This window comes from Lagopus muta, chromosome Z, assembly GCF_023343835.1.
Source record: "Lagopus muta isolate bLagMut1 chromosome Z, bLagMut1 primary, whole genome shotgun sequence".
Classification (NCBI taxonomy): Eukaryota; Metazoa; Chordata; class Aves; order Galliformes; family Phasianidae; genus Lagopus; species Lagopus muta.
The window spans coordinates 43,153,283-43,178,510 of NC_064472.1; the positions used below are offsets into that span (position 1 = coordinate 43,153,283).

The 25,228-nt window shown below is 38.5% G+C and overlaps 2 protein-coding genes across 2 annotated transcripts in view; one reads left to right on the forward strand and one right to left on the reverse strand.

Annotated features, from left to right (window-relative positions):
• The window catches only part of SECISBP2 (SECIS binding protein 2), a gene marked incomplete at its 5' end in the record, with an annotated part of 29,451 nt that overhangs the window by 2,949 nt on the left and 1,274 nt on the right, over positions 1-25,228 (reverse strand). The window contains 12 exons of the mRNA XM_048932520.1: positions 1,280-1,409; positions 1,843-1,981; positions 5,517-5,686; positions 8,231-8,363; positions 12,392-12,493; positions 15,967-16,122; positions 16,694-16,839; positions 19,261-19,348; positions 20,392-20,609; positions 21,059-21,188; positions 22,610-22,802; positions 24,753-24,898. Coding sequence (XP_048788477.1) covers positions 1,280-1,409; positions 1,843-1,981; positions 5,517-5,686; positions 8,231-8,363; positions 12,392-12,493; positions 15,967-16,122; positions 16,694-16,839; positions 19,261-19,348; positions 20,392-20,609; positions 21,059-21,188; positions 22,610-22,802; positions 24,753-24,898 — 1,751 coding nt within the window. The remainder of the gene's footprint in view (positions 1-1,279; positions 1,410-1,842; positions 1,982-5,516; positions 5,687-8,230; positions 8,364-12,391; positions 12,494-15,966; positions 16,123-16,693; positions 16,840-19,260; positions 19,349-20,391; positions 20,610-21,058; positions 21,189-22,609; positions 22,803-24,752; positions 24,899-25,228) is intronic.
• On the forward strand, positions 2,670-5,198 carry ENOSF1 (enolase superfamily member 1). Its single transcript, XM_048932170.1, has one exon. It carries the CDS (start codon positions 2,739-2,741, stop codon positions 4,584-4,586), a length of 1,848 nt encoding a protein of 615 aa, XP_048788127.1. The 5' UTR covers positions 2,670-2,738; the 3' UTR covers positions 4,587-5,198.

Sequence of the window (25,228 nt, forward strand, 5' to 3'; positions counted from 1 at the left end):
CTGAAATACATTTCTCTTCCCAGATTCACATTGTTTGCCTTTCATCCTGTTTCACATATCACAGCTATCAAACCACAACCTTCTAGTTTTCATAAGGAGAAGATGATAACAGATGTACTCCACCCTTCTGGTATTCCCTGGGAAAGATGAGGGTTCCATATTAATTTTTCTCCATCTTTTACACAATCATTCACTGAGGAAGGATATCAAGGAAAGAAACTAGAGATATCTCAATTATGCACCCAGAAGAAGATGCCAAGTGGTAAATTCACATACCATTACAAGAAGAAAACGCAGGATCTATTCTGGCTCTTGAAGACATACAAACTTTTACTTAACTTTGAAGAGTTTTTTTTTTTATTTACTGTTCCCAGTTTTTTCACTAAATCTCAAAGTCAACTAGAATACTGAAAAACTCAGAAAATCTAATCTAAAGATACCACGTATTTTTAGCTGAATGTTCTACACTTCCTAGCGGACAGACCAGCCCCTTGTGCAAATTCAAACAGGGCAGTCAGTAAAACACTGTTGCATAAACATCAATTAAGTAATTTTTCAAGCAAATAACTTAAATTAATATATGGCAAGAGATAAAATGACAGTGGTATCAAGATTAATATTTACAATAACAACAATTATAAAGAAGAACAATGGGACAATGGTACCCTTAAGGGAAAATCAGAAGTTAAACTCTTTGTTCACAATTGTTAAAACCAGTCATAATTACTACACTGGATTTCTGACCTTTTCACACATAGTGAGGACTATTTCTTTTTTTCTAAGGAAGCATACACGTATCTATTTAAACAAAACTGAAGTGTCTGCACAAAATAAATAGCAAGTCTTCTTGCCTTGCACAACATGAAAACGTCATCTCACTAGTCACATACTTCACATGTTTGCCATTTGGCTGGTAGCAGAAAACCAAACTATACACTGGAAATAAGCTGTTGAGTATTAAACTGGTACTCTATTAATGCAACACTCATACTAAACAGCAGCTCCTTTTCATTCCTTAGCCTCTCATAAATTTCTCATCTTTTTTTTTTTCCCTGCAAGGATCATGTATTCTGAAGTGAATATTACAACAATGTACAGACATGTTTCTCTGGATATCATTTCTTCATTTGTGTGCCAGCTTACAGAAAAACTGGAAAAAAAAAATGTGGAATCATTAATCCAAATAGTGCTGCACAGAACACATTTAATATACGTTGTTAAAAAATGCTATATTTGTGGAATTGCAGAAAAAACAAACATCAGTACAATCCATACTTACTCTCTAAATCTTCTACTATGGATTTTTGGAAGATTAGATGTTGACTGCTTTGAAGTCATAGAGCTTTCTGTAGATTCCTTGATCTCTGTGCTCCCCAGAAGCCCTTCTACAACTTGCATTACAGGAACAACTATCATGCAAATAAAGATATTTCAATAAAAAGACAAACAAAGGTGCTGTGAAGAGACTGATTTGTAAATTTTCTATCTCCTGAAGTTGTTTCAGTACCATAGCAGTCTGTAGTAACAGGAAAACAAGTCGTTTAGCTTTCTTTTTCTCTCGTACCTCTTTTTAAAACTGACTGCCAGAAAGACAGTCTCATGATGCCATATAAATCCATTAAGCATTTAAGTGTGAAGCAATAATCTGAATACCTCTTACTTAGTTACAGAGAGTAGCAATTTAGGCATACTTTACTCTAGATAAGCCCATGCTGAACACTGAAAATTCCAAAAATACAGTTTTTGTTTGGCAGTACTTAGTACTATTTTTTAAAGTATCAAGTGTACTCACTCACAGATCTCAACCTATGTACTGTATTAAAGGACTGTCTTGAAAAATACCTGCTTGACTATCCTGTGGAAGTGCTTCATCTTCAGTAGCATTTTCTGCAGACACACAGGAATTACCTCCATCCTTTGGTACTGCTGTCTGTTCTAACAGGTGTTGCTGTTTTCGCAGTTCTCGTTCTTTCAAAATAATCTAAAAAACAAAAATAAATTAAAAATCAGTATCACAAAGCAGTTTCTCTTATCAGGTGCTTACGTACGGACCACTCAAAAATAAAACTGGTACTACCATTCAAAGTTTACATGTATTTTTTTAATTTACATAAAAATGCTGTAGTTCCTCAAAGCACCATTATAGAGTAGGAAAAATATTAAATCTATATGCAAAGAATTCTTTTTCCTGGACTACCAGTGTTTGGGTGGAGAAAAGCATTTCTAATGATCTGTCTAGCTGGCAAAGAGAAAGTTAAGCAAGTGAAATGCCCTCCTCTTTACCTTTCTTCTGTAGACTGTCAATTTGTAGCTATACAGCTCAGCAACAAATGCGCTCTGCCTCCCTTTGCCCTGCCCACGTTGTATCACATGCAGTGTAGTTCACTTAACTATAAATCTACCCTTGCCAACTTGCTCTCCTGTCAGAAAGTCTAAGTCAGTCTGTATTGCGCTGCTGTTTCTGAACTTGCAGGATGAAGGAAAAAAAAATAAATAGATAACCATCTGCACGGTACACAGAAGAAGGAAGGTAAGACCTGCTTGATTCAAATATGCTGCTGTAGGTGAAAGAACTAAATGCTTTTTAAAACTCATTTTCTACCTTTCTAGCTGGCTAAGAAGCACTTAATGTACACATGGCTACTAGCTCAGCTCATATGCTCAAAGTTTGTAATGGAGGCTAATTGCCCAAATAAATTTACCCTTTTGTGTTTGAAAGGAAGAATGAAGAACTGAGAATGAAGAAATTGAGGAAGAAATCGGAAAAGGGTGGCAGGAGACCTGTGTGGATGAGCAAGGAGCTCGTGCACAAACTCAAAGGAAAGAAGAAGGCCCATGAAATGTGGAAAAAGGGTCTGACTACTTGGGAAGAATACAGGAATGTTGTCAGGGTCTGCAGGGATGCGACAAGGAAGGCTAAAGCCCGCCTGGAATTAAATCTGGCAAAGGGGATAAAGGATAATAAAAAAGGTTTTTTCAAGTACATTAACAGTAAAAGGAAGACTAGGGAGAATGTGGCTTCCCTGCTAAGTGACGGGGGTGTTCTGGTAACGGGGGATGCTGAGAAGGCGGAGATACTGAATGCCTTCTTTGCTTCTGTCTTCAGTGAAAAAGCTCCCCCTCGGGAATCTGAGACCCTGGAGGTTAGTGAGAGGATCTGGGGAATGGAAGACCTCCCTTCTGTCAGGGAAGAGGTGGTCCAAGAGCGCCTAGGCAACACCAATGTTCACAAATCCATGGGACCCGATGGGATTCATCCACGGGTGCTGAGGGAGCTGGCAGAGGTGATTGCTGAACCACTTTCTGTCATCTTTGAGAAGTCTTGGAGGACGGGGGAGGTGCCTGAAGACTGGAGGATAGCCAACGTCACCCCGGTCTTCAAAAAAGGCAAGAAGGAAGACCCAGGCAATTATAGGCCAGTCAGCCTCACCTCTGTCCCTGGAAAGGTGATGGAACAGCTCGTGCTGGATGCCATCTCCAGACAACTGGAAGAAGAGGAGGTTATCAGGAGTAGTCAGCACGGGTTCACAAGGGGGAGGTCGTGCTTGACCAACCTGGTAGCCTTCTATGATGTTGTCTCTGGCTGGGTGGATAGGGGGAGAGCAGTGGATGTAGTCTACCTTGATTTCAGCAAGGCATTTGATACTGTCCCCCACAACATCCTTATAACAAAGCCGAGGAAGTGTGGGATAGATGGGTGGACAGTGAGGTGGGTTGAGAGCTGGCTGACTGGCAGAGCACAGAGGGTCGTTGTTGGTGGTGCAGAGTCCGGTTGGAGGCCTGTAACTAGCGGTGTTCCTCAGGGGTCTGTGCTGGGTCCGGTCTTGTTCAACATCTTCATCAATGACCTTGATGAGGGGATAATGGCCACCCTCAGCAAGTTTGCTGATGATACGAAGTTGGGAGGATTGGCTGACACACCTGAAGGCTGTGTTGCCATTCAGCAAGACCTGGATAGGCTGGAGAGCTGGGCAGAAAAAAACCGGATGAGGTTTAACAAAAGCAAGTGTAGAGTCTTGCATCTGGGGAGGAATAATTGCATGCACCAGTACAGGTTGGGGGATGACCTGCTGGAGGGGAGCTCTGCGGAAAGGGACCTGGGTGTCCTGGTGGATGACAGGTTGCCCATGAGCCAGCAGTGTGCCCTGGTGGCCAAAAAGGCCAATGGCATCCTGGGGTGCATTAAAAAGAGCGTGGCCAGCAGGTCAAAGGAGGTGATCCTCCCCCTCTACTCTGCCCTGGTAAGACCTCATCTGGAGTACTGCGTCCAGTTCTGGGCTCCCCAGTACAAAAAAGACAGGGATCTCTTGGAAAGAGTCCAGTGGAGGGCCACGAAGATGGTGAAGGGCCTGGAGCATCTCTCCTATGAGGAAAGGCTGAGTGAACTGGGTCTGTTCAGCCTTGAGAAAAGAAGACTGAGAGGGGATCTGATCCAGGTCTATAAATATCTAAGGTGTGGGGGGCAGAATGGCGAGGCCAGACTGTTTTCAGTGGTGAGTGGAGACAGGACAAGGGGAAACGGCTGGAAACTGCAGCATAGGAAGTTCCGCACAAACATGCGCAAGAACTTCTTTACAGTGAGGTGACGGAGCACTGGAACAGGCTGCCCAGGGAGGTGGTGGAGTCTCCTTCTCTGGAGATGTTCAAGACCTGCCTGGACGCCTACCTGTGCGACCTGCTGTAGGGAACCTGCTTTGGCAGGGGGGTTGGACTCGATGATCTCTGGAGGTCCCTTCCAACCCCTACAATTCTGTGATTCTGTGATTCTGTGAAGAATAAAAATAAGTTTCCTACCATACTCAAAACACAAACATTACAGAGACAGAGTATATCTCTGTCTTCTCAGACCTAGTTTGGAAATTAAATGAAGACAGAGCAGCCAAAGACATAAAGTAATTACTGTCATCCCCCAAGAGTTTGTTATCATTTTATACAGTATCAAACTCAACTAAGCAGAACAGAATAACTACTGATCAAAGCAAAAACTAGTGATGGAGTGCTACATGAGGAAAGGAAAATGCTAGATATGAAATCAGTAGTATCAAAATACTTAGTATAGAAGGTGTGACAATGAAAAATATGAATGGGCAAAGAGAAAAAGAAAAACCCCCTGGCTGATCTAACGCTAGCTTTTGGAGTCAGCAGAAGTTCCAGCTTGGAAGAGTACAGACACATTAATTAATAACTGCTTGTTCCATTCTCCTCAGTCCTGCAAATAAGCATATCCTGTCCAAACCAAACAAAGTTTATTTGGATATCCTTCTGCAACAATCATTTGCACACACTTTTGTACAGGCAGTTCTTCAGCTATTGAGTCATTTTGATGTGAATTTGTATACATCATTTGGCAAGACTTCTCCTTCCCTTTTTCTTCTTAAACCAAGGAAAGCTAGAACTGAATTTAGGCAAGTGGAAGCTGAGATGTAGATCTCTGTACTACGAGATTTAACTAACTCTGAGTAATACTAAATTCACATTAGCCTGTAACATACTATTTAATGTAAAAATATCAGCACCTTTTTAAGAGGCGTTGGTCTCTTTGCTTTAGGGACTTCTCTCTGCTTTCCTCTCTTCACCAAAGGAGCGCTGGAATCCAAGGGGTTATGAGGCATCTTTTCTTGGTTTAACCGATGATTTTTTGTGGCTGTAGCAGATTCTTTAGAAAGCAATGGTATGGCACCAGCAACTGAGATAAAAAAGAAGTCTGTGTCAGACACCTGTAACAAAATAGCTAAGCCAAAATCCAATGCAAGAATATACTAGCCCTGTTGCAGTCATTGTACATACTACATTTGTGTTGTGTTGCTATTAAAAATGCGTACAGGCAACCCTGTGTCTTGAAACAGTACTCTTCAATAAAGATTCTTCTTTACTTCCAGAAAGTTAATGACATTTCCTCTACTACCATTATGCTATTGGAATCACAAACTGTATCTCAAAAGCAGAATTTGGCAAATCACTGCACTCCATGCTACCTTCAGTACTAAACCATTCCAACTCAATAAACTTTCAGGAATCTCCAGGTTTCACTGTAATGCCATTTCTTTCTCCATGCTCGCATTTTGTATTGTGTTAATATGAATACTGAGTTCTAGGATTAAAGTTTTTAGATTTAATTGCTGTAAGTAATCTGGAGCAGTCACTCCAACCATTCAACCATTCCTAATTAATGTTGGTTTAAGTTCATTTGCAAGTAAGTAATAAGCAAAGTAAAAATACTGCTAAGTCTCTTTTGCTCAACAAGGATGGCCTTGGATGCCTACTATACCTGCATTATTCTGAGGGCTCAGGGCAGAGGAGTTTTAAATGACAGATTAAGTGACTGAACCTGAACCTGTCAAAACGCAACCTAACAAGACTCCACTTGCAGCTTAGATCACTAAAAATTGCTGTATGATGGTGACAGCACTCTGTCAAGCTTCCAGGATCTGTAATATAAACTAGGTTACATTACCAAGTAAACGAACAGAATGACATAGATAACAGTGGAATCTGTTTGATATCTCTGCACCTGAGAAAACGTCATTCCACTAAAAACTACACAAAGTTTCTGGCAATTTGCCTTAAGCCATCCAAAGTACTTACACACTAAACCTCCAATGTCACATATACTATAACTAACATAAGCAGCTTACTTCATAAAACTGTACATTGCAAGTTGTCTATTTGGGGTCCCGTGTAACAAAGGCAAATTGAGAACACTGCCAAGAATGCAGTGCTGTGTGCTAGCACAGGCAAAGACAAGAATTAAAGCTGGATTTGTAGCATTATAAGTATAAATCCTGCAGGCACCAAATACTTCATTCACTGTGTACTTCATTTCTCCATTTATTATCACTGAACATGATGGCTTCAACAGTTTGTCATTTTGAATAACAGGTGCATTTCCAAAATTGAACTTTTAAATTCAAATGGTTACTACTTTACTATGTTTTTCCATCTATATACTACTCTCTAAATGAAGTAGCAAGCAGAATGAAATACTAAACTTCCTCCACAGCTGTATTCCTTGCCTTTCTTGCTCTCTGTGCTTCTTCTCTGGCTACAGAGCTCAGCACAATGTCATATTACAAAATAAAGTTCCATTCTGGTGTATGCTGATTTAACAGCACTGAATAATAATAAAACAAAATACAAAGGTGAGGTAACATCTGCCTTATACTTCCAAGATATCAACATGACACATTAATTTATCTTGTGCAGCAGATTCAGACATTTGGAACATTAGAAAGTAAGTCTTGTGATCCATAAACTTATGCCTTATTACCTACTTTACAGTCCCTGCATTATATAAATATATACAATCAAAACTGGTTGCTAGCATCTCTGCAGCATTGGCTGGCTCAAATGCTGGGAAAAAAATCAAGAGCAGAATAAAAAAACTCTTACAAAACTTTCAGCGAAGTCTCAATGACGCTTGGTACTTTTAGCTTTTTTAAAAAACTCACAGAAATCATATTAAACATTATGAGATTAATGCTCCTCTGATTAGCTCTTTTTCCATAGTACCAAAATAAGGTGAGAAATTTTATCATCATTAACTCTAGCAAACATCATATTTCTTTTTGAAAAACATGAGGCACTAACACAATCAAGGCCAAATTTACACCTTCAACAGAAAATACACAGAACTATTTGTTTCCTGTATACACATCAACAGTTTGATGAATTCTATTACCAAAATGCCAAAACGTAGCATTTTTTAAATGGCAATTACTTCACAATTATCAGGAACAACAGAACTCATTCCTTGACTTGGGCTGACTGATTCCCATATAACCCCTGTATTTGCAAAGGAGTATTTTTGCTTTTGTTACAGCTGAGACCTTCTAGCATCAATGGAATTTAAGATGGCATTTGTTATCACAAAGAACTTTCTTGTATCACAACAGCAACACACTTAGATTCTAAGACAAAGCAAAAACCTTTAAAAACATCACTATTTTCCTCAAAACTCAATTTTTAAAACTTCTAATGGTTACACCAGGTATTCTTTCACAACTCATTGCTCTAAAGATTTTTCTTTCCCCAAGTCTTCCTCCAAACAATTCAGATTTTATTTTATTTTTAAAACAAAGATCTGCAGAAAGCATAATGTGACTCTGGCATGTTTGAACTGTGCTCCTGCTTCACAAATCACTGCATATCAGAATCAGGAGGTATTTAGAAGTTTGAATACTTGTAACTGAAGATGAAAGACAAAGAAAGTAAATTTAATTATAACCAATACCTGAAAACACCACAGGTTTAGAATATTGTTTGGACTTCTCTGTTTGCTGTTTCTGCTCCAAGACTGCCAACATGCCACCTAAATCCAACTGCACAGGAATTTGACTCTTCTTACCACTGCTCTTGGATGTTTCCTGAATAAATACAATACAGATTAGGAATGCTTTTCATTTCAGAATGCAGAAATATATTCTTAGCTCCTTCACTCACAATTCTTCTCATTTTTACCTTGAATTTACTGAATTATTTTGATCTTCAGACACACATTACCTTTAATGCGAATGAGAAAAAGTCAAAAACAGTTCAAATAATATATTTTTGCTTTTCAATAGCTACTAGAATAAAGCATATAAAATTGAGTCTTTATTAAAGCGGGTGCCTTATGTCAGTATCCCACTTTGGCCAAACTACCACCTATCTTTGAAAAAGAAAAAAGGTTAGTCAGAATTTAAAGTTTTTATGAAAGTACTGTGAAAAAAGTGTGATTCCTATAGAGCATGTGATTGCAATATACATACATCATTATCTTCAACGTCTTTTGGTTGATAAAGGAAAAGTCACCAACTTTTCCCCTAAGTAGTATTTCCTCATAAGCAGTAGTCTCTCTGTCTGCTTTGAAGAGAAGCTTAAAGTGGTGTCCCATATCTGCACTACATGTAATGATTCAAAATGCAAAAAGATTACAAATATGTAGTTCAGTAAAGACTAGGAAAGAATAAATTGTAACTCCAGAACATGTTAAGGAAATAACTCACTGACACTGTACATATTCTGGAAGTTTAATCATATCCTCTCTTATAATACAACTAAATACTACAATCTCCTCTTTCTGAGACCACAACTTTACCTGCATCAGAGCTACGTCACAACCCACTGACTGACCTCACTTTTGTGTTTATCTCTTTGCTCCAGCTAAGCAGATCTCTATGTCTTAATCTGGCTGAACCACTTCTGCCAGAAGTTCTCAATGTAAGACAATCAGTGAGGATCAGATTTACGTCATGACCATGTAAAATGGAAAAGAAAAGCTCCGGACAGCAAAGCTTACAAGCACTAGTGAAAAGCTAGCATTTCTCACTAAAAACTGCAACACAAATAGGGAGTTAGCAATAATTACTATTGAATGTTTTGAAACAAGAGGACGCTGTCATTTACCTCATTATCTGCTGCCACACTATTACAATAGACTCGTTATTTCCTCATTTTCTGATTTGGAATTATAAAAAGAAAGGCATTTTTCTTTTCAAATATTTGTTACAGAGGAATATAAGCGACTTTATGGTAATATCTCTACAGTCTGTGTATGCTTTGAGAGGCAATATCCCACTGAAGCTTACAAAACCTTGAAGGTTTCTTTCATGTAAGCCACAAGTCTGCAAAGCATTTCCTTCACAGCAAATGTGGTTTCAGCAATCATACTGTGTTTTGCTTTGACCCTCAGTGAAATTTACTGCCTCCAAGAAACCAAACAACTGTGTTCTGCTTTTTTTTTTTTATTAAATACTGTTAGTACACACAGTGAAATAAAACTAAGGACAAAAATTTCCAGCAGCAAAACTAGTTTCAAAGAAACAGAAACCTGACATTTCCCTTCATTATTTATTACGAGCATCCTTGTAATGTATGTTTGAGATTCATTCTCAAATGCAATGAATTTCAAAATGAATCCTTAATTCATTTCATTAATGAAAAAAAAAAATCAGCCTGGACTTTAAATCAAAGCCAGACCCGGGTTCTTAACTTTTGTAGAGTTCGACAGCAAATATGCCCATGAAATTTAATTGTATGCACAAATGGAAAAGCTACAGAATAAGAGCCTTACTATAATTTCTCTGTCCTTTTATAAATGCAAAAATAAACTACAACATTACCTGTAGGACAATAACCTGTATTAACAGAATTTACCTCACCTCCCTTTAACTTGTCTTACAATTACAGCATGAGCACCTGTGTCCCAATTAAAAGTCAGGTAATCCCTGGAAATAATGTTAAGGCATAGGTGAGAAAAGGAGGTGTGTCATGTTTTATGATTTTTGTTATCAGTATTCCACATCATAACATCAGGTAGCGCACTGGGAGTTAAAGAGTTAATGCTCCAGTTCTGTGGATAGTCGGTATTTCTGGGAACCTGGTTCTCAGAAGAGAAGGACAACTACAACTCCCAGAAGACTTTCACTGTTCCATTTCCATTTTCCATTTAGAGGGAAAGATAAAACTGTTTGCAAGTCACAAGACTGCCCTTTTTCTTTTACTGCTCATCTCTGCTGTGTGTGCTCCCTAGCTGTCTCACCTTCAGCATTACATAAGGTCTTCAGTTTTGGACACTCATTTGTTTGGTTTATTAGCTTCAATCCCAATCAACTTGTATTTCTCCTTAGAGTTAGCAAATTAGCTTTCTTCCTCAGATTGTTGCCACTGGTTTTCTTTTATTTACTCCTTTCCCTCTTTGTTGCCTTCCCCCCCACTTCCCTTTTTTGGGCCAGTGGGCCTGCTGTCTCCCTGTCATGGACACAGACAGATCTAGAGACAACTCCATGACAGGGTGATTACTCAGAAAGATCATTACTGATCAATCTGGTGGCTTTCAATGATTGAGTGACGGCATCAGTGGACAAAAGAAAAGCAACTGATATCATCTACGGCTGTGGGGACACCCCATTGTGGCCTTCCAATACTTGAAGGGAGTGTACAAACAGGAGGGGGAAAGACTGTTTACAAGGGTGGATAGCGATAGGACAAGGAGGAATGGTTTTAAACTGAGACAGTGGGGTTTAGGTTAGATATTAGGAGGAAGTTTTTCTCACAGAGCTTGGTGACACACTAGAACAGGTTGCCCAAGGAGGTTGTGGATGCCCTCTCCCTGGAGGCATTCAAGGCCAGGCTGGACGTGGCTCTGGGCAGCCTGGTCTGGTGGTTGGTGACCTTGCTGATAGCAGGGGATTGAAACTAGACGATCATTGTGGTCCTTTTTCAACCCAAGCCATTCTATGATTCTATGATGATCGGGACAACTGCAAGGCCTTCGATATGAGACAGCTGGATCTGAAGAATGGATTCAGTGAGTAAGGAATTGCTTGGATGTTCTCAACCAGAGGGTTATGCTCAACAGCTCTATGTACAGCCGTGTACACAGAGCTAGAGACCAGTCATGAGTCGTGTCCCCCAGGGGCCTCTCTGCTATTCTACATCTTTATCAGTGACACAGATAGTGGAACTGAGTGCACCCTCAGGAAGTGTGCTGACAACACCAAGCTGAGTGGTACAGCTCATACAAGATGGCATAAAGAAGGACCAGCACAAGCTTGAGAAGTGGGCCCTCGTGAACCTAATGAGATCCAAGATGTTGCACTTGGGGCAGGGCAATTCCAGGTATCAATACAGGCTGCAAAAACTCCTTGAGAGAAGCTCTTTGGAGAAGGACCTGGGAGTACTGGTTGAGGAAAAGTTTGGTGCAAACCAGCAGTGTGCAGTTTCACCCAGGAGGGTCAACTATATCCTGGGCTGCATCAAAAGAGGGGTAGCCAGCAGGAAAAGGGAGGTGACTGTCTCCCTCTGCTCTGCTCTCCTGAGGTCACACTGAAGTACTGCATCCAGGTCTGGGATCCCACCATAAGAAAGATGTGGAGCTCTTGGAGTGGGTACAAGTTGCTCAGAGGACTGAGGCATCTCTAATGTGAAGACAGGCTGAGGGACCTGCATGTGTTCAGACTGGAGAAGAGAAGGCTCTGGGGAGACCTCACTATGGCTTTCCAGAATTTAATGGAAACTTACAATTAAGACAGAGGCTTTTTACAAGGGTATATAGTGATCAAACAAAGGGAACAGTATTAAACTAAGAGAGTAGATTGGGATTAGGTGTTAGGAATAACACTCACATGGTGGTGAGTTGCTGGAGCAATCTGCCCAATGAAGCTGTGGATACCTTATCCCTGGAGGTTTTCAAGGCCAGTGTGGTGGCATCCTGGGCAACCTGATCCAGTGGGTGGCTTGGAAGAGGGCTTGGAATTAAGCGGTCTTAAAGGTCCCTTAAAACCCAAGCCATTACATGATTCTGTTACAGCAGTTTACACACCAAAGAGTCTGAACTCTTTGGTTCAGACTACAAGTGGTCTTTTCTTGCTTATTTTCTTAACATTCAGGTTATGTTCATAAGATTACTTACTTCAGATTGCTTTCTGCCAGCAGAAGTAAACGATGTTTTCTGAGATCCTAATCTGTTTCTCTGATCAGAAGCAGCTGCCAGATCAGGAAACTCCTCAGCATCCTAAACAAGAAACAGGACATTACATCTGTAACAACTATTATGTTCATATTACTAAAACTGACTTTTCCAACATTCAAATGATTTTCTTTCTGCTTATCACTCATCACAGTTTGCTTCTATGTACAAAATTCAAAAGCTGAGTGCTGGACCACCAACTATAATCAATTCTACAGTAGTTAAGTCACCTAAACAGTAGTAACTAATTCAAGGCTAAAAGGATGAACCTAGAAAGAAAGGCTTCTAATGGTAGCTTGTTATTGCTATCAGCTGATACAAATAATCAGAAGTAAATGTCTCCTAAGGCAGTGTTTTTCAGATCATTTAACTGCCTTGCAAACAACCCTCCTCTTTTTCCAGTACAGTCTCCAGCTCTGCAACTCTACCTTAAACATGTTAGTGTTGAAAATCAAAACAACAGGTAAACGGGTAATAAATCTTGACTACCAGTAGGGGAATAAACAGATAAATCAGTGAAGGGGTTATGTTGGCTGAGTTACAAGTGTATTTTATTAGCAGAGAATATGTTATCCACATTCTAGATTAATTAAGACACTAACAGGCTAGAGCTCTCTCTATGCTGACCACCTTAAGTCCAGGAGAGCTTGCTAATTCAATCAGAATGACTCTGATCCACCAGCCTGGTTTTCATCCATTTGATTCTCTTCTCTCTTTCTAAGAGGCCTTGTTAGGCTTCTAGTAGTTACAATACTAATAAGCATACCACCTTTTCTTCTGAAGCCTGGAAGATTCAATTTAAACAGCCTGAGCTAGGACACCTATGAACAGGCATGTTCAGTCTGAGCAGATACTTCTAACTAAACAAAATATTTTTGAAAGAAGCTTGTAAGTAGGTCAAAAGAAGACTGTAAGAAAGGGGTTTCACAAATACATTCTTCCATCTTAGGGATTTCTGCAATCAGAAGTAGTATCTTTGGATTTAAATAGCCCTCATTAGAGCAAATAGTTATTTCAGTTTGTCCAAATCACTTCTTGAATTCACATACACTTCAGTCATTTGCAACATCCTGTAGTAAAGGGAATAGTTAAATTCTAGTACTCAGTGTGGCTTAATACCTCCTTCTATTTGTTCTTAACTTGGCACCTATAGGAACAAGAGGACATCAAACAAAATAATGAGAACAAACACAAAAATTTCCTTTTTATCATCCAATTCCTTCTGAAACATCTATTTTACAGACAGAGAAGTCTTACTTTATTCATTTTTGCCTCCCACAGGAACTATTTCTACCTTTGATCATTTTTGGAGCCTTTCCTGTATCTCTCTTAGTTCAAATATGTGTTTTTTTTTAAGGAGAGCTGGCACATAAGAAAGTAGAATCCACAGTATATTTAGATCAATCTGCCCTGGATTTGTATATTGTCGTAATGTTTTCAATTATATTTCATATTTTTTCTGATGATTCCTAACACTGCATATTGGACCAGTGCAGAGCTGCTTATCAGTAAGAGCTTCTCATTTCTTCCCTCAGCAAAAATACCTAGTTCAGAGCCAATCATTGTGTACAGGATTTCTTTTCTGCAAATGCATTACTTTTCACTCATTAGCAGGTTCTTAAAATTAGTGACTTCTATAAATCTAGTTAGCAATCCAATACACTGATCCAGTGAGCAGCTGCAAATACAAAATCCCAATTCTTAAAATCTCAAAGTCCACAGAAGTTATCTATGACTTTTCATGTTCTTCTGTTTCAAGAGCATCATAAGCATCTCACACATTTTTCATATTGATGAGCTTTTCCATCAAACCAGGAGGCTCTGAAAGCTGTTCCCAACTCCCCTCCCATACGCTGCATCCAAATCACGGATTTCAATGTAACGTACATGCCCTGTTCTATGATTCCATGTTTATTTTTTTCATTTATGTCTTCAATAAGACATGACAGTTCTACTAACCTCTACCATTCTTGCCATTCTTTCTCTTTAGATACTAAGCCACTCACAGACCTGGTATCTTGCAGAACAGAACCTGTAGATCTTGATTCTATCCACAATTCAATAATGAATTCCCATTTCAGGACAATGAATTACACACTCCAAGTTAAAATGTACACAACAGACGTCAGCCAGGAATGGCTTCTTTATGCTATTCTTTCACAGACTGAATATAATGTACACTAAATCAAACACAAAAATCAACACATTCTCATACTCTTACTCAATATTGCTGTTACAATGAAACATAGTTAAACCACAGATCACACAACAATTCTGTAAGGTGGGAGAGCCTAAAGCATTTTTGAAACTGATCCACAAATGCATCAAAACACTAATGTGTATATTACAGCTACATGAATATGAAAAAGATTTGAATAAATAATCAGGAATGTAAACAGTGACATCTACATTTCATAAGAATTGTTTCCAGACTGAGATCACAAAATCACAGAATGGCCTGTGTTGGAAGGGATCCCAAGGATCACGAATCTCCAAACCCCCTGCCATGGGCAGAGCCACCAACCTTCACATTTAATACTAGACCAGGCTGCCCAGGGCCCCATCCAACCTGGCCTTGAATACCTCTAGGGATGGGACACCCAGAACCTTCCTGGGCAGCCTGTTCCAGCACCTCTCCACTCTCTGTAAAGAATTTCCCCCTGATATCCAACCTAAATCTTCCCTCCCTGAACTTAAAACCATTTCCCCTTGTCCTGCTGTTATCTACTCTTTCAAAGAGCTGATTCCCTTCCTGTTTATAGGCCCACTTTAGGTACTCTGTCTTTCTTGTACGTGGGGCTCCAGTCCTGGACACAGTATTCCAGATGGGGCCTCACAAGAGCAGAGCAGACGGCAAAATCACCTCCCTGTTCCTGCTGTCCACCCCTCTTCTCATAGAACCCAGGATACCATTTGCTTTTTGAGCTGCAAGAGCACACTGCTGGCTCATGTTAAATTTTTCATCCATCATGACCCCCAGGTCCTTCTCTGCAAGGCTACTCACAAGGATTGCTCTTTCCAGCCTGTATAAATACCTTGGATTCCTTTGGCCCAAGAGCAAAACCTTGCACTTTGCTCTGTTGAACCTCGTTAGATTCACCTGAGCCCACCTTTCAAGTCTGTTGAGGACCCTGTGAATGATATCCCTTCCTTCCACTGTATTACCAGTACCACATTCTTTAAAATTTTGGCACCCTATGGTATCCAGTATACTTCCCATTCTTTGTGCACTTTGCTTTACAAAACCATTACTACAGAGTATTTTTCACTTGGTAAATCTTTTTTTGAACTTGTTAATACCCAGATTTAACAGTCTCTCCTGCAGGAATTCATATACTCATTCAAACCTTAATAAATTAAAAGGCAGAACTGTTTCCTACCTCTAACTTCTAACAGGAATCTTAACCGAAATGGGCCTGACCCAATTTCCTCTACTAATAACATGTGATATTAAATTTACAGAAACTTCTGGTCTTCCAATACATACTCATCACACTAAAAAAACCTCACTGCTGTACCTCAATCCTCGGCAGTTCCTGCACTGTAGTAGATTCATTATAAGGCTTCTCTACATTAGCAGGTGACTTGTTCTTCTTTTTCTTTTTCTTCTTTTTCTTCTTCTTTTCTGACCCTTCTTCAAGCTCAGTTTCACTACCATAATTTTTTATTTCTGCCTGTTGACAAAAATCATGAGGTATGACCATTAGAAATTGATTTCTTTTATTATCACCTACCAACAAAAATGCAAGTGATCACACTTACACAGTGCGCCTAGTCAGCATGCATCAATCCACACTAGGATATTAAGCAACTAGGAAAATCCAAGGTTTCTTAGAAATTCAGAGGTACTGCAAGATCTCTTCATGTGAACTGACAACTGTCAGAATATAATACGAGATTTCACTAGGCAATATTCACCCAGGAAGGACAAGATTTCCATGCTTTGTGCCTGATTTAGAAATTGAAAATTTCAACAAACTCCTGCCTAAATGAAGTGTATTCAAATCAGCTATTTTGGAAGTTTGTGTTGCAGGAATTACATTGGCTTTTTGATACATTGTTGTTCTTTTTTTCTTTTGCCACAACAGAAGAAAAATTATAATGATGACAAGGTAACTTTATATTACTTATTAAAAGTTACATTAGAAGTAGTATAGAGTCTAAGAAAGAGTAGCATTGTTTCACGTCAAGAAACAGCACTGAACAGTACCAAAAATTAGTTTCAAGAGCACAGTTGTCAATTACCTTTGCTTGACTGTCCTGCTTCCCTTTGTATCTGGGGAGACATTCAGATGCTGGTGATGAAAAAGTTTTCTTTGGGGACTGTGAAAGTACCATGGCCCAGGACACACGCGGCTGAGCAGAGCCATCTGTAGATGTTCCAGGAAATACTGATGTGGAAAAACAAGTGATATCCAAAGATGTCAGAAAATATTTCTCAAATATTCAGAAGACATAGGATCAACACAGGATTTATCAAGGACTCGCAAATGCAGAGCAAAGCTATACTTTTTTCTGAGGAAAAACTAAATTAAGTTGCTTAATTACACATTGTATTCTATTTCACCTACTGGCCAGTGTTATATGCATATATTTAATACATACGCTATCATTTGAAATAATACTGTCACATAACCTACATAATTCCATGTTTATTCTCTAACCTATTTTTCTTTAAAATTATGAACTTGTATTGCATTTATATACTAAATTCCTTTACTGTAACTTACATAGCTTTTGAATACAAGGTTATATCAACATCATCTACATTCTAAAAACCTTCCAGCTTGTAGATACATAAAAACAAGCTAAAAAGTCTCCTCATGTGCCTCAATGTACAGCACTTTCACCCACCAGCACTTGGTGGAATCAGCGTTCTGGAAGAATTACTCATTCCATTCTGTAAATATTCCTAACACATAAAAAATACACAGCTTCAACAAAAAACAAAAAACTTGCCAATGAGAGATCAAAGAAGTTTATTGGGTTTATGTGGCAAGGTTTTGGTAGTAGGGGGGTTGTACAGATGGTCTCTGTGAGAAGTCAGGGGCTGCTCCACAGCTAGTTCCAGCTAGGGTAATGTTTTTAAGAAAGGGTAAAAAAAAATAAAAATGCTGCGCAGCAACTGTGATAGACTGGGTGAGAAAACTGTGAAAGAAACAGCCCTGCAGACACCAGGTCAGAGAAAAAGGAGAGGTGGAGGTGCTCCAAGTGCTGGAGTAGACATTCCCTGCAGCCTGTAGTAAAATTCCTCTGCTGCCTATGGAAGACCCCACAGGACATGGGGTGGCCATGCCCTAAAGGAAGCTACAGCCTGTGGGGAACCCACACTTCAGCTTACTAATGGCAGGAGCTGCAGCTCATGTGGGAAATACCACATCAGTCTGTCCATGAAGGACTCTACCCTATAGAGAGAACCCATGCTTGAGCAGTTATTTAAGAACTGCCTGGCAAGGACCCACACTGGTGCAACTCCTGAAGGACCATCTTCCTCGAGACTTCATACTAAACCAGTACAAAGTGGAACAAGGGAGATGTGGCAAATTGAAATTGATATCAATAGACCACAGCTCCCATTCTACATCTCACTGTGCTGCTCAAGGTGGGGAGAAGGTAGAAAATTTGGGAGAGGCCAAGCCTGTGAAGAAGGTGAGGTTGAGGAAGGTGCTTTTAGTTTTGTGTTTTGGACCATCCTACTTTAATTAGCAATAAATAAATCTCTGAATTGGGTCTGTTTTGCCCACAACGGTAAAGAAATAAGATATGCCACAGAATAAAAAAGTATATACTAATTCTAAAATGACAGCTATTTAATTACCATGATGGTAAGCAGTAAGTAATCTCTCTGTCTTTACTTTGATTCGCAAGTATTTTCACCTTATTTTTTCCCCCTGTCCTCTTAAGGAAGGTAAAAGCAGCCTGGTTGACAACTGAGGTTAACCCATCAAAAGAAGCTACATGGGTGTCACGGGATTCGAGGTCGCAGCCTGAACCAATACATAAGCACGTGAGTGTCTGGAACAGGGGGGAGCTTGTCACCCTTTCTCTCTCAGCAACGCTTCCGGGAGAGCTTGTGCAGTCTGAGTCTGCACAGGTTCCCCTTCCTTTCCCGCCTTTCTCGGGTGGTGCAAGAGTATGAACGGGGAAGGCTGCATTCCTCAGCTCGCCCCTTCTTCCAGCTGTTACTGGGAGGGGTGAGTTAATTCCTCTTTGATATCTTTTCCTATAGCGCCTATTTCTCAAATAAAGGCTCTGTCAAAACCTTAGTCTGCTCTACAGTCGGGTACAAACTGAAGACTCTACTTGTGGAAAAAACGTTATCAGATAACTTCACAGTTACTGGAATAAGAATGCAAAATTCTTACACAATTTTGGAAGAACAAAGAAGTACATACTAGACTCTAGACTGAGAGCTATTTTTTTTTTAAATTGCTTATCAAGACTGATCATATTTGCTCAGATTTATTGTTGAGAAAACACCTCAACAGACTTCCAGGAATCAATCTGTATTATTTCCTCTCCTAATAAACAGCACAGGAGGCATCCACAGAAACATTAGTCCTTCAGCATCAACGAGACAAAAGAAAGAGGACAACTGCAGTTTTGATCTAGTAACAAAATCTATATGCAAGAATATAATCTCATTTGGAAGAAAAGATACAAACTTATTTTTCTTACTTCGTAGTGAGTTTGCTCTTTGATTTCATATATATTTGAGAGTTCAGCAGCTCTTGACAATACTTTATTATTCCAAATTGATGAGATACAAGCAGTTCAAATATGAGGAAACAATTTATGTTAGCAGTACTTACCTCTACCATCAAATGAAGAGGGAATTAAGCTTGCTACTGTTTCTTTTAAAGTTTTTGATGAGGCTTTGCTTTCCACAGAATCGGCTTCCTGTAAAATTGAGGGTCAGGTATCACATAGGTATGAATAAAAAGCACTTGCCTCAAGAAAGCTAAACATTAAAAAGAAGAAATAACAAAATCCTCAACCCACATGGACAAAAGGCATAGAGAATTTTGTAGCCCACTTTTTTTTTTTTTGTTACTATTCTTAGTGGAAACATCATTTGGTCCCTATTGTATTTTAAAATATAAGCAAATGCCTCTCTGCTGTTGTCCAAGCAAGATGCTTACTTACATTTTACAAAAGCATCCAAACAACGACTCTAAGAATGAACAAGAAAAGGTTTTAACACTGAAAACTACATCCACCCATTAAGTTCAAGCTAGCAATGGAAAAAAGACATAGCAAAATTCATTTTTGCCACCACAAGCAGTTTTTCACTTAAAGGTACCAGAAGTCTTATGCTATTTGTAGCCTTCAAAATTATTTACCTCTAACCACTGTTGAAAACTCTGATTCAGCGTATGTGACAAACACCTAAATCTGTCAGTACTGCATTTAACAACAACTGCAAAATTAGGAATATGAAAATCTACAAAAATGTTAAGCAGTCTTTACATATTAACAATATTTTTCCTCCTTCTAGAATTCACTTTCTAATTTTTCCTCTTTTAGCACAAAGTAACAATTACATACATATATATGTTTTTAAACAAGTTAAAACTTTTCTCTAAATAGCTGCATGCTTATTATTTAAAGGTGAGAGAAAAAACAAGCTGTCAAGAAACCTCAGGGAACACATGTGCTCTGTATATACAAGCCAGAAGTTTAGATCATAGCAGTACCAAACTAAATGTGACAGAGCTTGGCTTTCCCAAGCAGCACAGAGAAGGAAGTAATAATGAGAAAAAGAAGGGAGCACAAGCATTAATGCTTCCATCTACAAGAAAAAGCATAAAACCTGTAGCTATGAAACTTCCTGCTTGCAAGTTACTTAAGCAGGTATTAACATGCTGAATGCAAAAATAGTTTCTTGAGCTTTGAAAAGAAAAGAATTTTTATGAGTTCTACAACATGAAAGCATGGCTAACCTCTGTGTTCAACAAAGGAGACATCTGTGGTTGACTAAGGCACATAATGTTACTTTCCACTGAACATGCTTGTCCATTTTTATGATGCACATTCAACATCTCACTGCTTCCCAAACTCTGCAACTTGTGGAAATCCAAAATAGTAGTTTCAAATGCAGGAAAAGACTCTATTTTTGGAGCTTGAGTTGACTTCTTGCTTGCAGTTTTATTGAACCTGTCTGAATAAAGCAAGTACAGTCCAAAAAATAAAACTTGCTTGCAGTCATTTCTGTACAAGTCTTAAAGCACACCAGTGACACAGTCACAGCAATAGTCACAAGAATTATTGCTATAAATACCTGACATGAAAGAAAAAAAAACAGAACAAAAAAATCTAGTGATTATAACCAATGTGTTTAGACAATACCAAATTGACAACCAAATGTAAATTCAGATACTTTCTGAGGAATATTTTTGTTTCAATTTTGCTCATGCAACCACCAAACAATTTACTGCTATCATCCATTGTCAAAAAGTCACACAGTAAAAAATATTCTGTTTTTTAACTATTCTAGATGTAGCAACACAATCACAAACTGGAAGTTACAGTACAGACTATTTTATGGATATGCTATGTATTTCAAACCAAATAGCACATTAGTTATACACATTATAATAGCAACAGTACCTGGCTTCATGGAATCTTTGCTGCCTGCAGAGGTCTGTAATGCAGCCCGTTTCACAATTCTGACAGAAGAATCCTGTCCATCTTGCTTTTTCTTGTCTGATTTCTTTTCATCGTCCTTTGCTTTCCTCTGCTGCAAGTATTTGTTAATACATATATTTAGTTAATTTTATTTTAACTTTGTAAAAATCTTCAAGCATTCCATGCACTACAGTCAACTAACTACATATCTAGAGTTTGAAGATACATAATGAATTCTATACCACAACCACATATAACCAACAAAACCAGAACCAAAAACCCATAAAAAACCATAAAAACCATAAAAAAACCAAAAGTCAGTTAGAGGTCTGTTACTGTATTTTATTTTCCTTGTTAAATGTGCTACGTGTGTCACATATTACATACACTCAAGAGGGATTATTCCACATTTCTATGCAACTACACATTTAAGATCCTATTATTGACAGCATTATCAATAGTTTATAACCAGCTGGACTTAAATTGTCCAGTTCTTATTTTCTGCAACTGAGTTTCTTCTAGAAAAGAGCTAAAATTCTAAAAGCATTCCAAGTTTTTTACTAAGCTAAGTTACAATCAAAACAAGACTGTTGTAATAACACACCAAACATACACAGCAAACAGAGTGTAATTAGAAAAGCTATATGTACATGTTCCCAATAAAGCAAATATTCACCTATACTACACAGAAGTCCTGAAGCCTCATGACTCTTGCAAGGAACACTCTTTGGCAGAATTGGGCTGAAGAATCAGAGAGGCAGGCAAGCAACAGGCATCCATGCAAATTATGCTGCATCAAACTAGACACATGGCTTAAATCTGTTCAGAGGATTTGGAATTAAATTCTAAGTACATCCAGGAGCAACACTATTTTCTGGAGTGGGAGGATACTCCATGGCCTGGAAAGCTGTATTATTAAAGCCCCAGGAGATGTTACCAAATTATTGCAAAGCCACGAAGTTCTAGTTCTCTCTTAAAGATCCCAAAAGGTAAATTTCGAGTGCCAAAAAGACCATCAAACAGTACTCAGCTCAGCCTGGGTTTACTCAGACCACAGAACTGCCTCCCCTCTAAAAACCACTGAAGATTTTTGTTAAACATCGGTTTCTCTTTTGACTGAGGGACCATACAACTGATCACAGCCGTTAATTCTCTATAATTTATGCTTGTGGAGGCTGCTGCTACTGTGCTCTAAGAAAAGCACCAAACTCCAGCAGCAAATGAAGGAAAGCATGGTTCACAAACATAATACGGTTTTGTTTTTTTTCACCTAAGTGCTGCTTTATGAGGAAAAACAACACATTCCTCTTATGTTCCAAAAACATTTTTTGGAAAATTGTACTAACTGTAGAATGTGATTAACTTTTTTGAAATCTGAAGTTGGCCTCATTAATACCCCATTAATACCATCATCCTCTTTAAGCACTGCTCATTATTCCTACACAAAGAGTGATTAGTCACTTCAAAAATGAACAAAGCATTCAGACTACTTTAAAGTAAGAATTTAATTTTTTTAGAAGTGTGTTCGCTCACCTTTAAAAGACTCTTACTTTCTTGTCTGATTGGATACTTTTGTTCTGCAGATTCACTGACTATTCTGGAATCATTACAGTATGTTGACTCATTTGAATGATACTGTGAGGCAGCTACTGGATTTGTATTTGAAACAACATCAGGTGAGCAAGAGCTGCTGGAGTATTCATTTAATGCAGGATCTCCCACAACACTATGTGATGGACATTGAGAAAGAGATTGAGAGGTCATCCCCAGGCAAATCTTCAGCATATAGTCATTGCCTACATAAATATATCATTCCTTAGCTGAAGAATTTGTTTAACAAGAAAGCTATGTTCCAAATGAAAAGTATTTCAAGTTATTTCAACCAACTATTTACTCACTGCCATATGTTCTTTAAAAAATAATGTATTTTGTTTTGGATAAAATATGCAGTTTGTAGCAAATACTTAAAAATACAGATGTTACGTGCTTCAAGTTGCAAACCTAGTCTACTTGAGAGTTATAGCCCTCATTTCTGTTTAAGGTTGCTAACTTTCTTCACATGTATTTTTGTTAGGCTTTTTCTTGTGAAACAAACCAAAAGCACAGTAGAACTACATAAGATGCATTATGCATTTGACTAATAAAAACACAGACACTGAACAGTGAAACCCATCTTAAAATGTCATAACAACAAAGTAGGAGCATCTTAAGGGGACATAAAGCATGTGTGAAATACAATACAAAATTGTTACAGCCAGTAAATGGACTGCAATTAACCATAATACTGATGAAAGCACAACATGTTTTCTGTGACGTGTCTGTGGCATGCCTTTCCTTCAATTGTGAACTTCAAAGTTTCCTTCCAATTTCACTCTATACTTTCTGCAGAAACTGTACACTGAGATCCAGATTTGATAAGGGAGACCTGGTAGACAGCTCAGCACCACACAGCTATTCATTCACTTCCTCACAATGGGATGGAGAAAGAATTCAAGGAAAAGAAAAGTAAAAAACTATGCGTTGACATAAAAATAGATTAATAGTAAAGAAAAGTGAGGGAAAAAGAAAGCTGCATCCAAAGTTGTTCAGCACAAAATGGACAACATCTCAACCTCAGGTCTGTAATAAAAAAGTGAAAAATGTCCCACCAGAACAAGATGCTTCTGCAATTCTGATAGATTGCAGTCAAAACAACTGTTATAATCAGTTTACAAAAAAAAATAATACATCTGAGTCACAATAGAAACTACAGCTCAGCGCCAACAGGGCAAAACGCTCATGAGAATACTACTTCTGTCCCTGATCTTTCTAATGCTAAAAAATACCTTATGTGAGACCATACTCATCTCATTGCTAAACACACAGTACACATAAAAATGGGTTGAAGTAATCCCTGTAAATAAAATGGCTGACATACTAAGAAAGCCTAGAATGAATATGTTCTCTAGGGCTCTAAATGAACTTTTTAAGGACATAACAGTAATTTTGCAGTAATTCCAAAGTCAATTCAATGTTCAGAGTTCTACTAACCTGAGAAGCAACTGGAGAGCTAAATCACATAAAAAAATTATTACAGTATTCAATTATTTCCTATCCCAGTATGTGGGCTTTCTTCTAGGCTGCTTTGGGCTTAACAATCCAATTATAAATCTATTATGAAAGCCTGTTTTTCAGGCCTCATTAGAAAAATACTTCAAGAAGCCTCTTATGTTCTAAGTCTTACTTTCCTGGGACATGGAGGTTGTGAAAAGGAGATTGAGGAGTAATCTCATACATTCACGGTAGGAAAAACACTCCTGGAGGATTGTTGTCCCTCTTCCTTCTTACTTGATTGTTTGTTTCAGCTTTGTCATAACACAACCATTCTTTCACTCAAGAACAAGATTCAGCTCTTTTGAAAGCACAAAATGGCCAGAATAATCATTACAATCAAGCTGTCTTTAATAGTCCATGCATGAGCTTTAATAGTCCAATATGGGCCTTCGGAAACAAGAGGTGAGATACTGATATACACCTGAAGAATAGAAATATAGAAATCTAAATCTTGAGGACAAGGGCAAGAATGTATTTGGTCAGAATATTAACATATCAGAGCTTTGACTTTCTGAGAGTAATCAATGTCCAAAACTGGAATGTTAAAATCCCCCAAGAAATAAGATTCAGAAAATATACATACTTATCCAAAGATGGTTCCTGAGCAAATGTGTAGCCTGTAGTTAAGTACCTAGGAAAGACACATGCTGCTGAGGGTTCTGACCATGCCACAGTTACCGCTGCATATTTTGGAACAAATGGTTTGACCTCTGCTGACAACTCGATGCCCTGAGAAACAAAAGGTTTTTTGGCTACATGCATTTTGAGATTAATATTCTAAGTGAAAAATATACTTACCCTGTGAGCACAACCCTCATAGAAAAGTTTGCTCTCTTCCAGCAGAACACGAAAAGCAAAGCTCACCAAAAAGAAAGAAGCAAAACCAAGGAACCCTAAGCAAAACATGGCTTCTCTGGAAAACCATTTCCTTTAATATCCACATCCAACATGTAATACTTGTAAAAGTCATTTACACAGAGTAACAGAATATGCAGTAAGCACTAGTACACAAACTCTCAGTTTAGATTCAAACAACGTGATCTAAAACTCACAGTGTGT

Coding starts and splice junctions, on each gene's coding strand:
- ENOSF1 (XM_048932170.1), top strand. CDS start 2,739: ATGAAGAAATTGAGGAAGAAATCGGAAAAGGGTGGCAGGAGACCTGTG.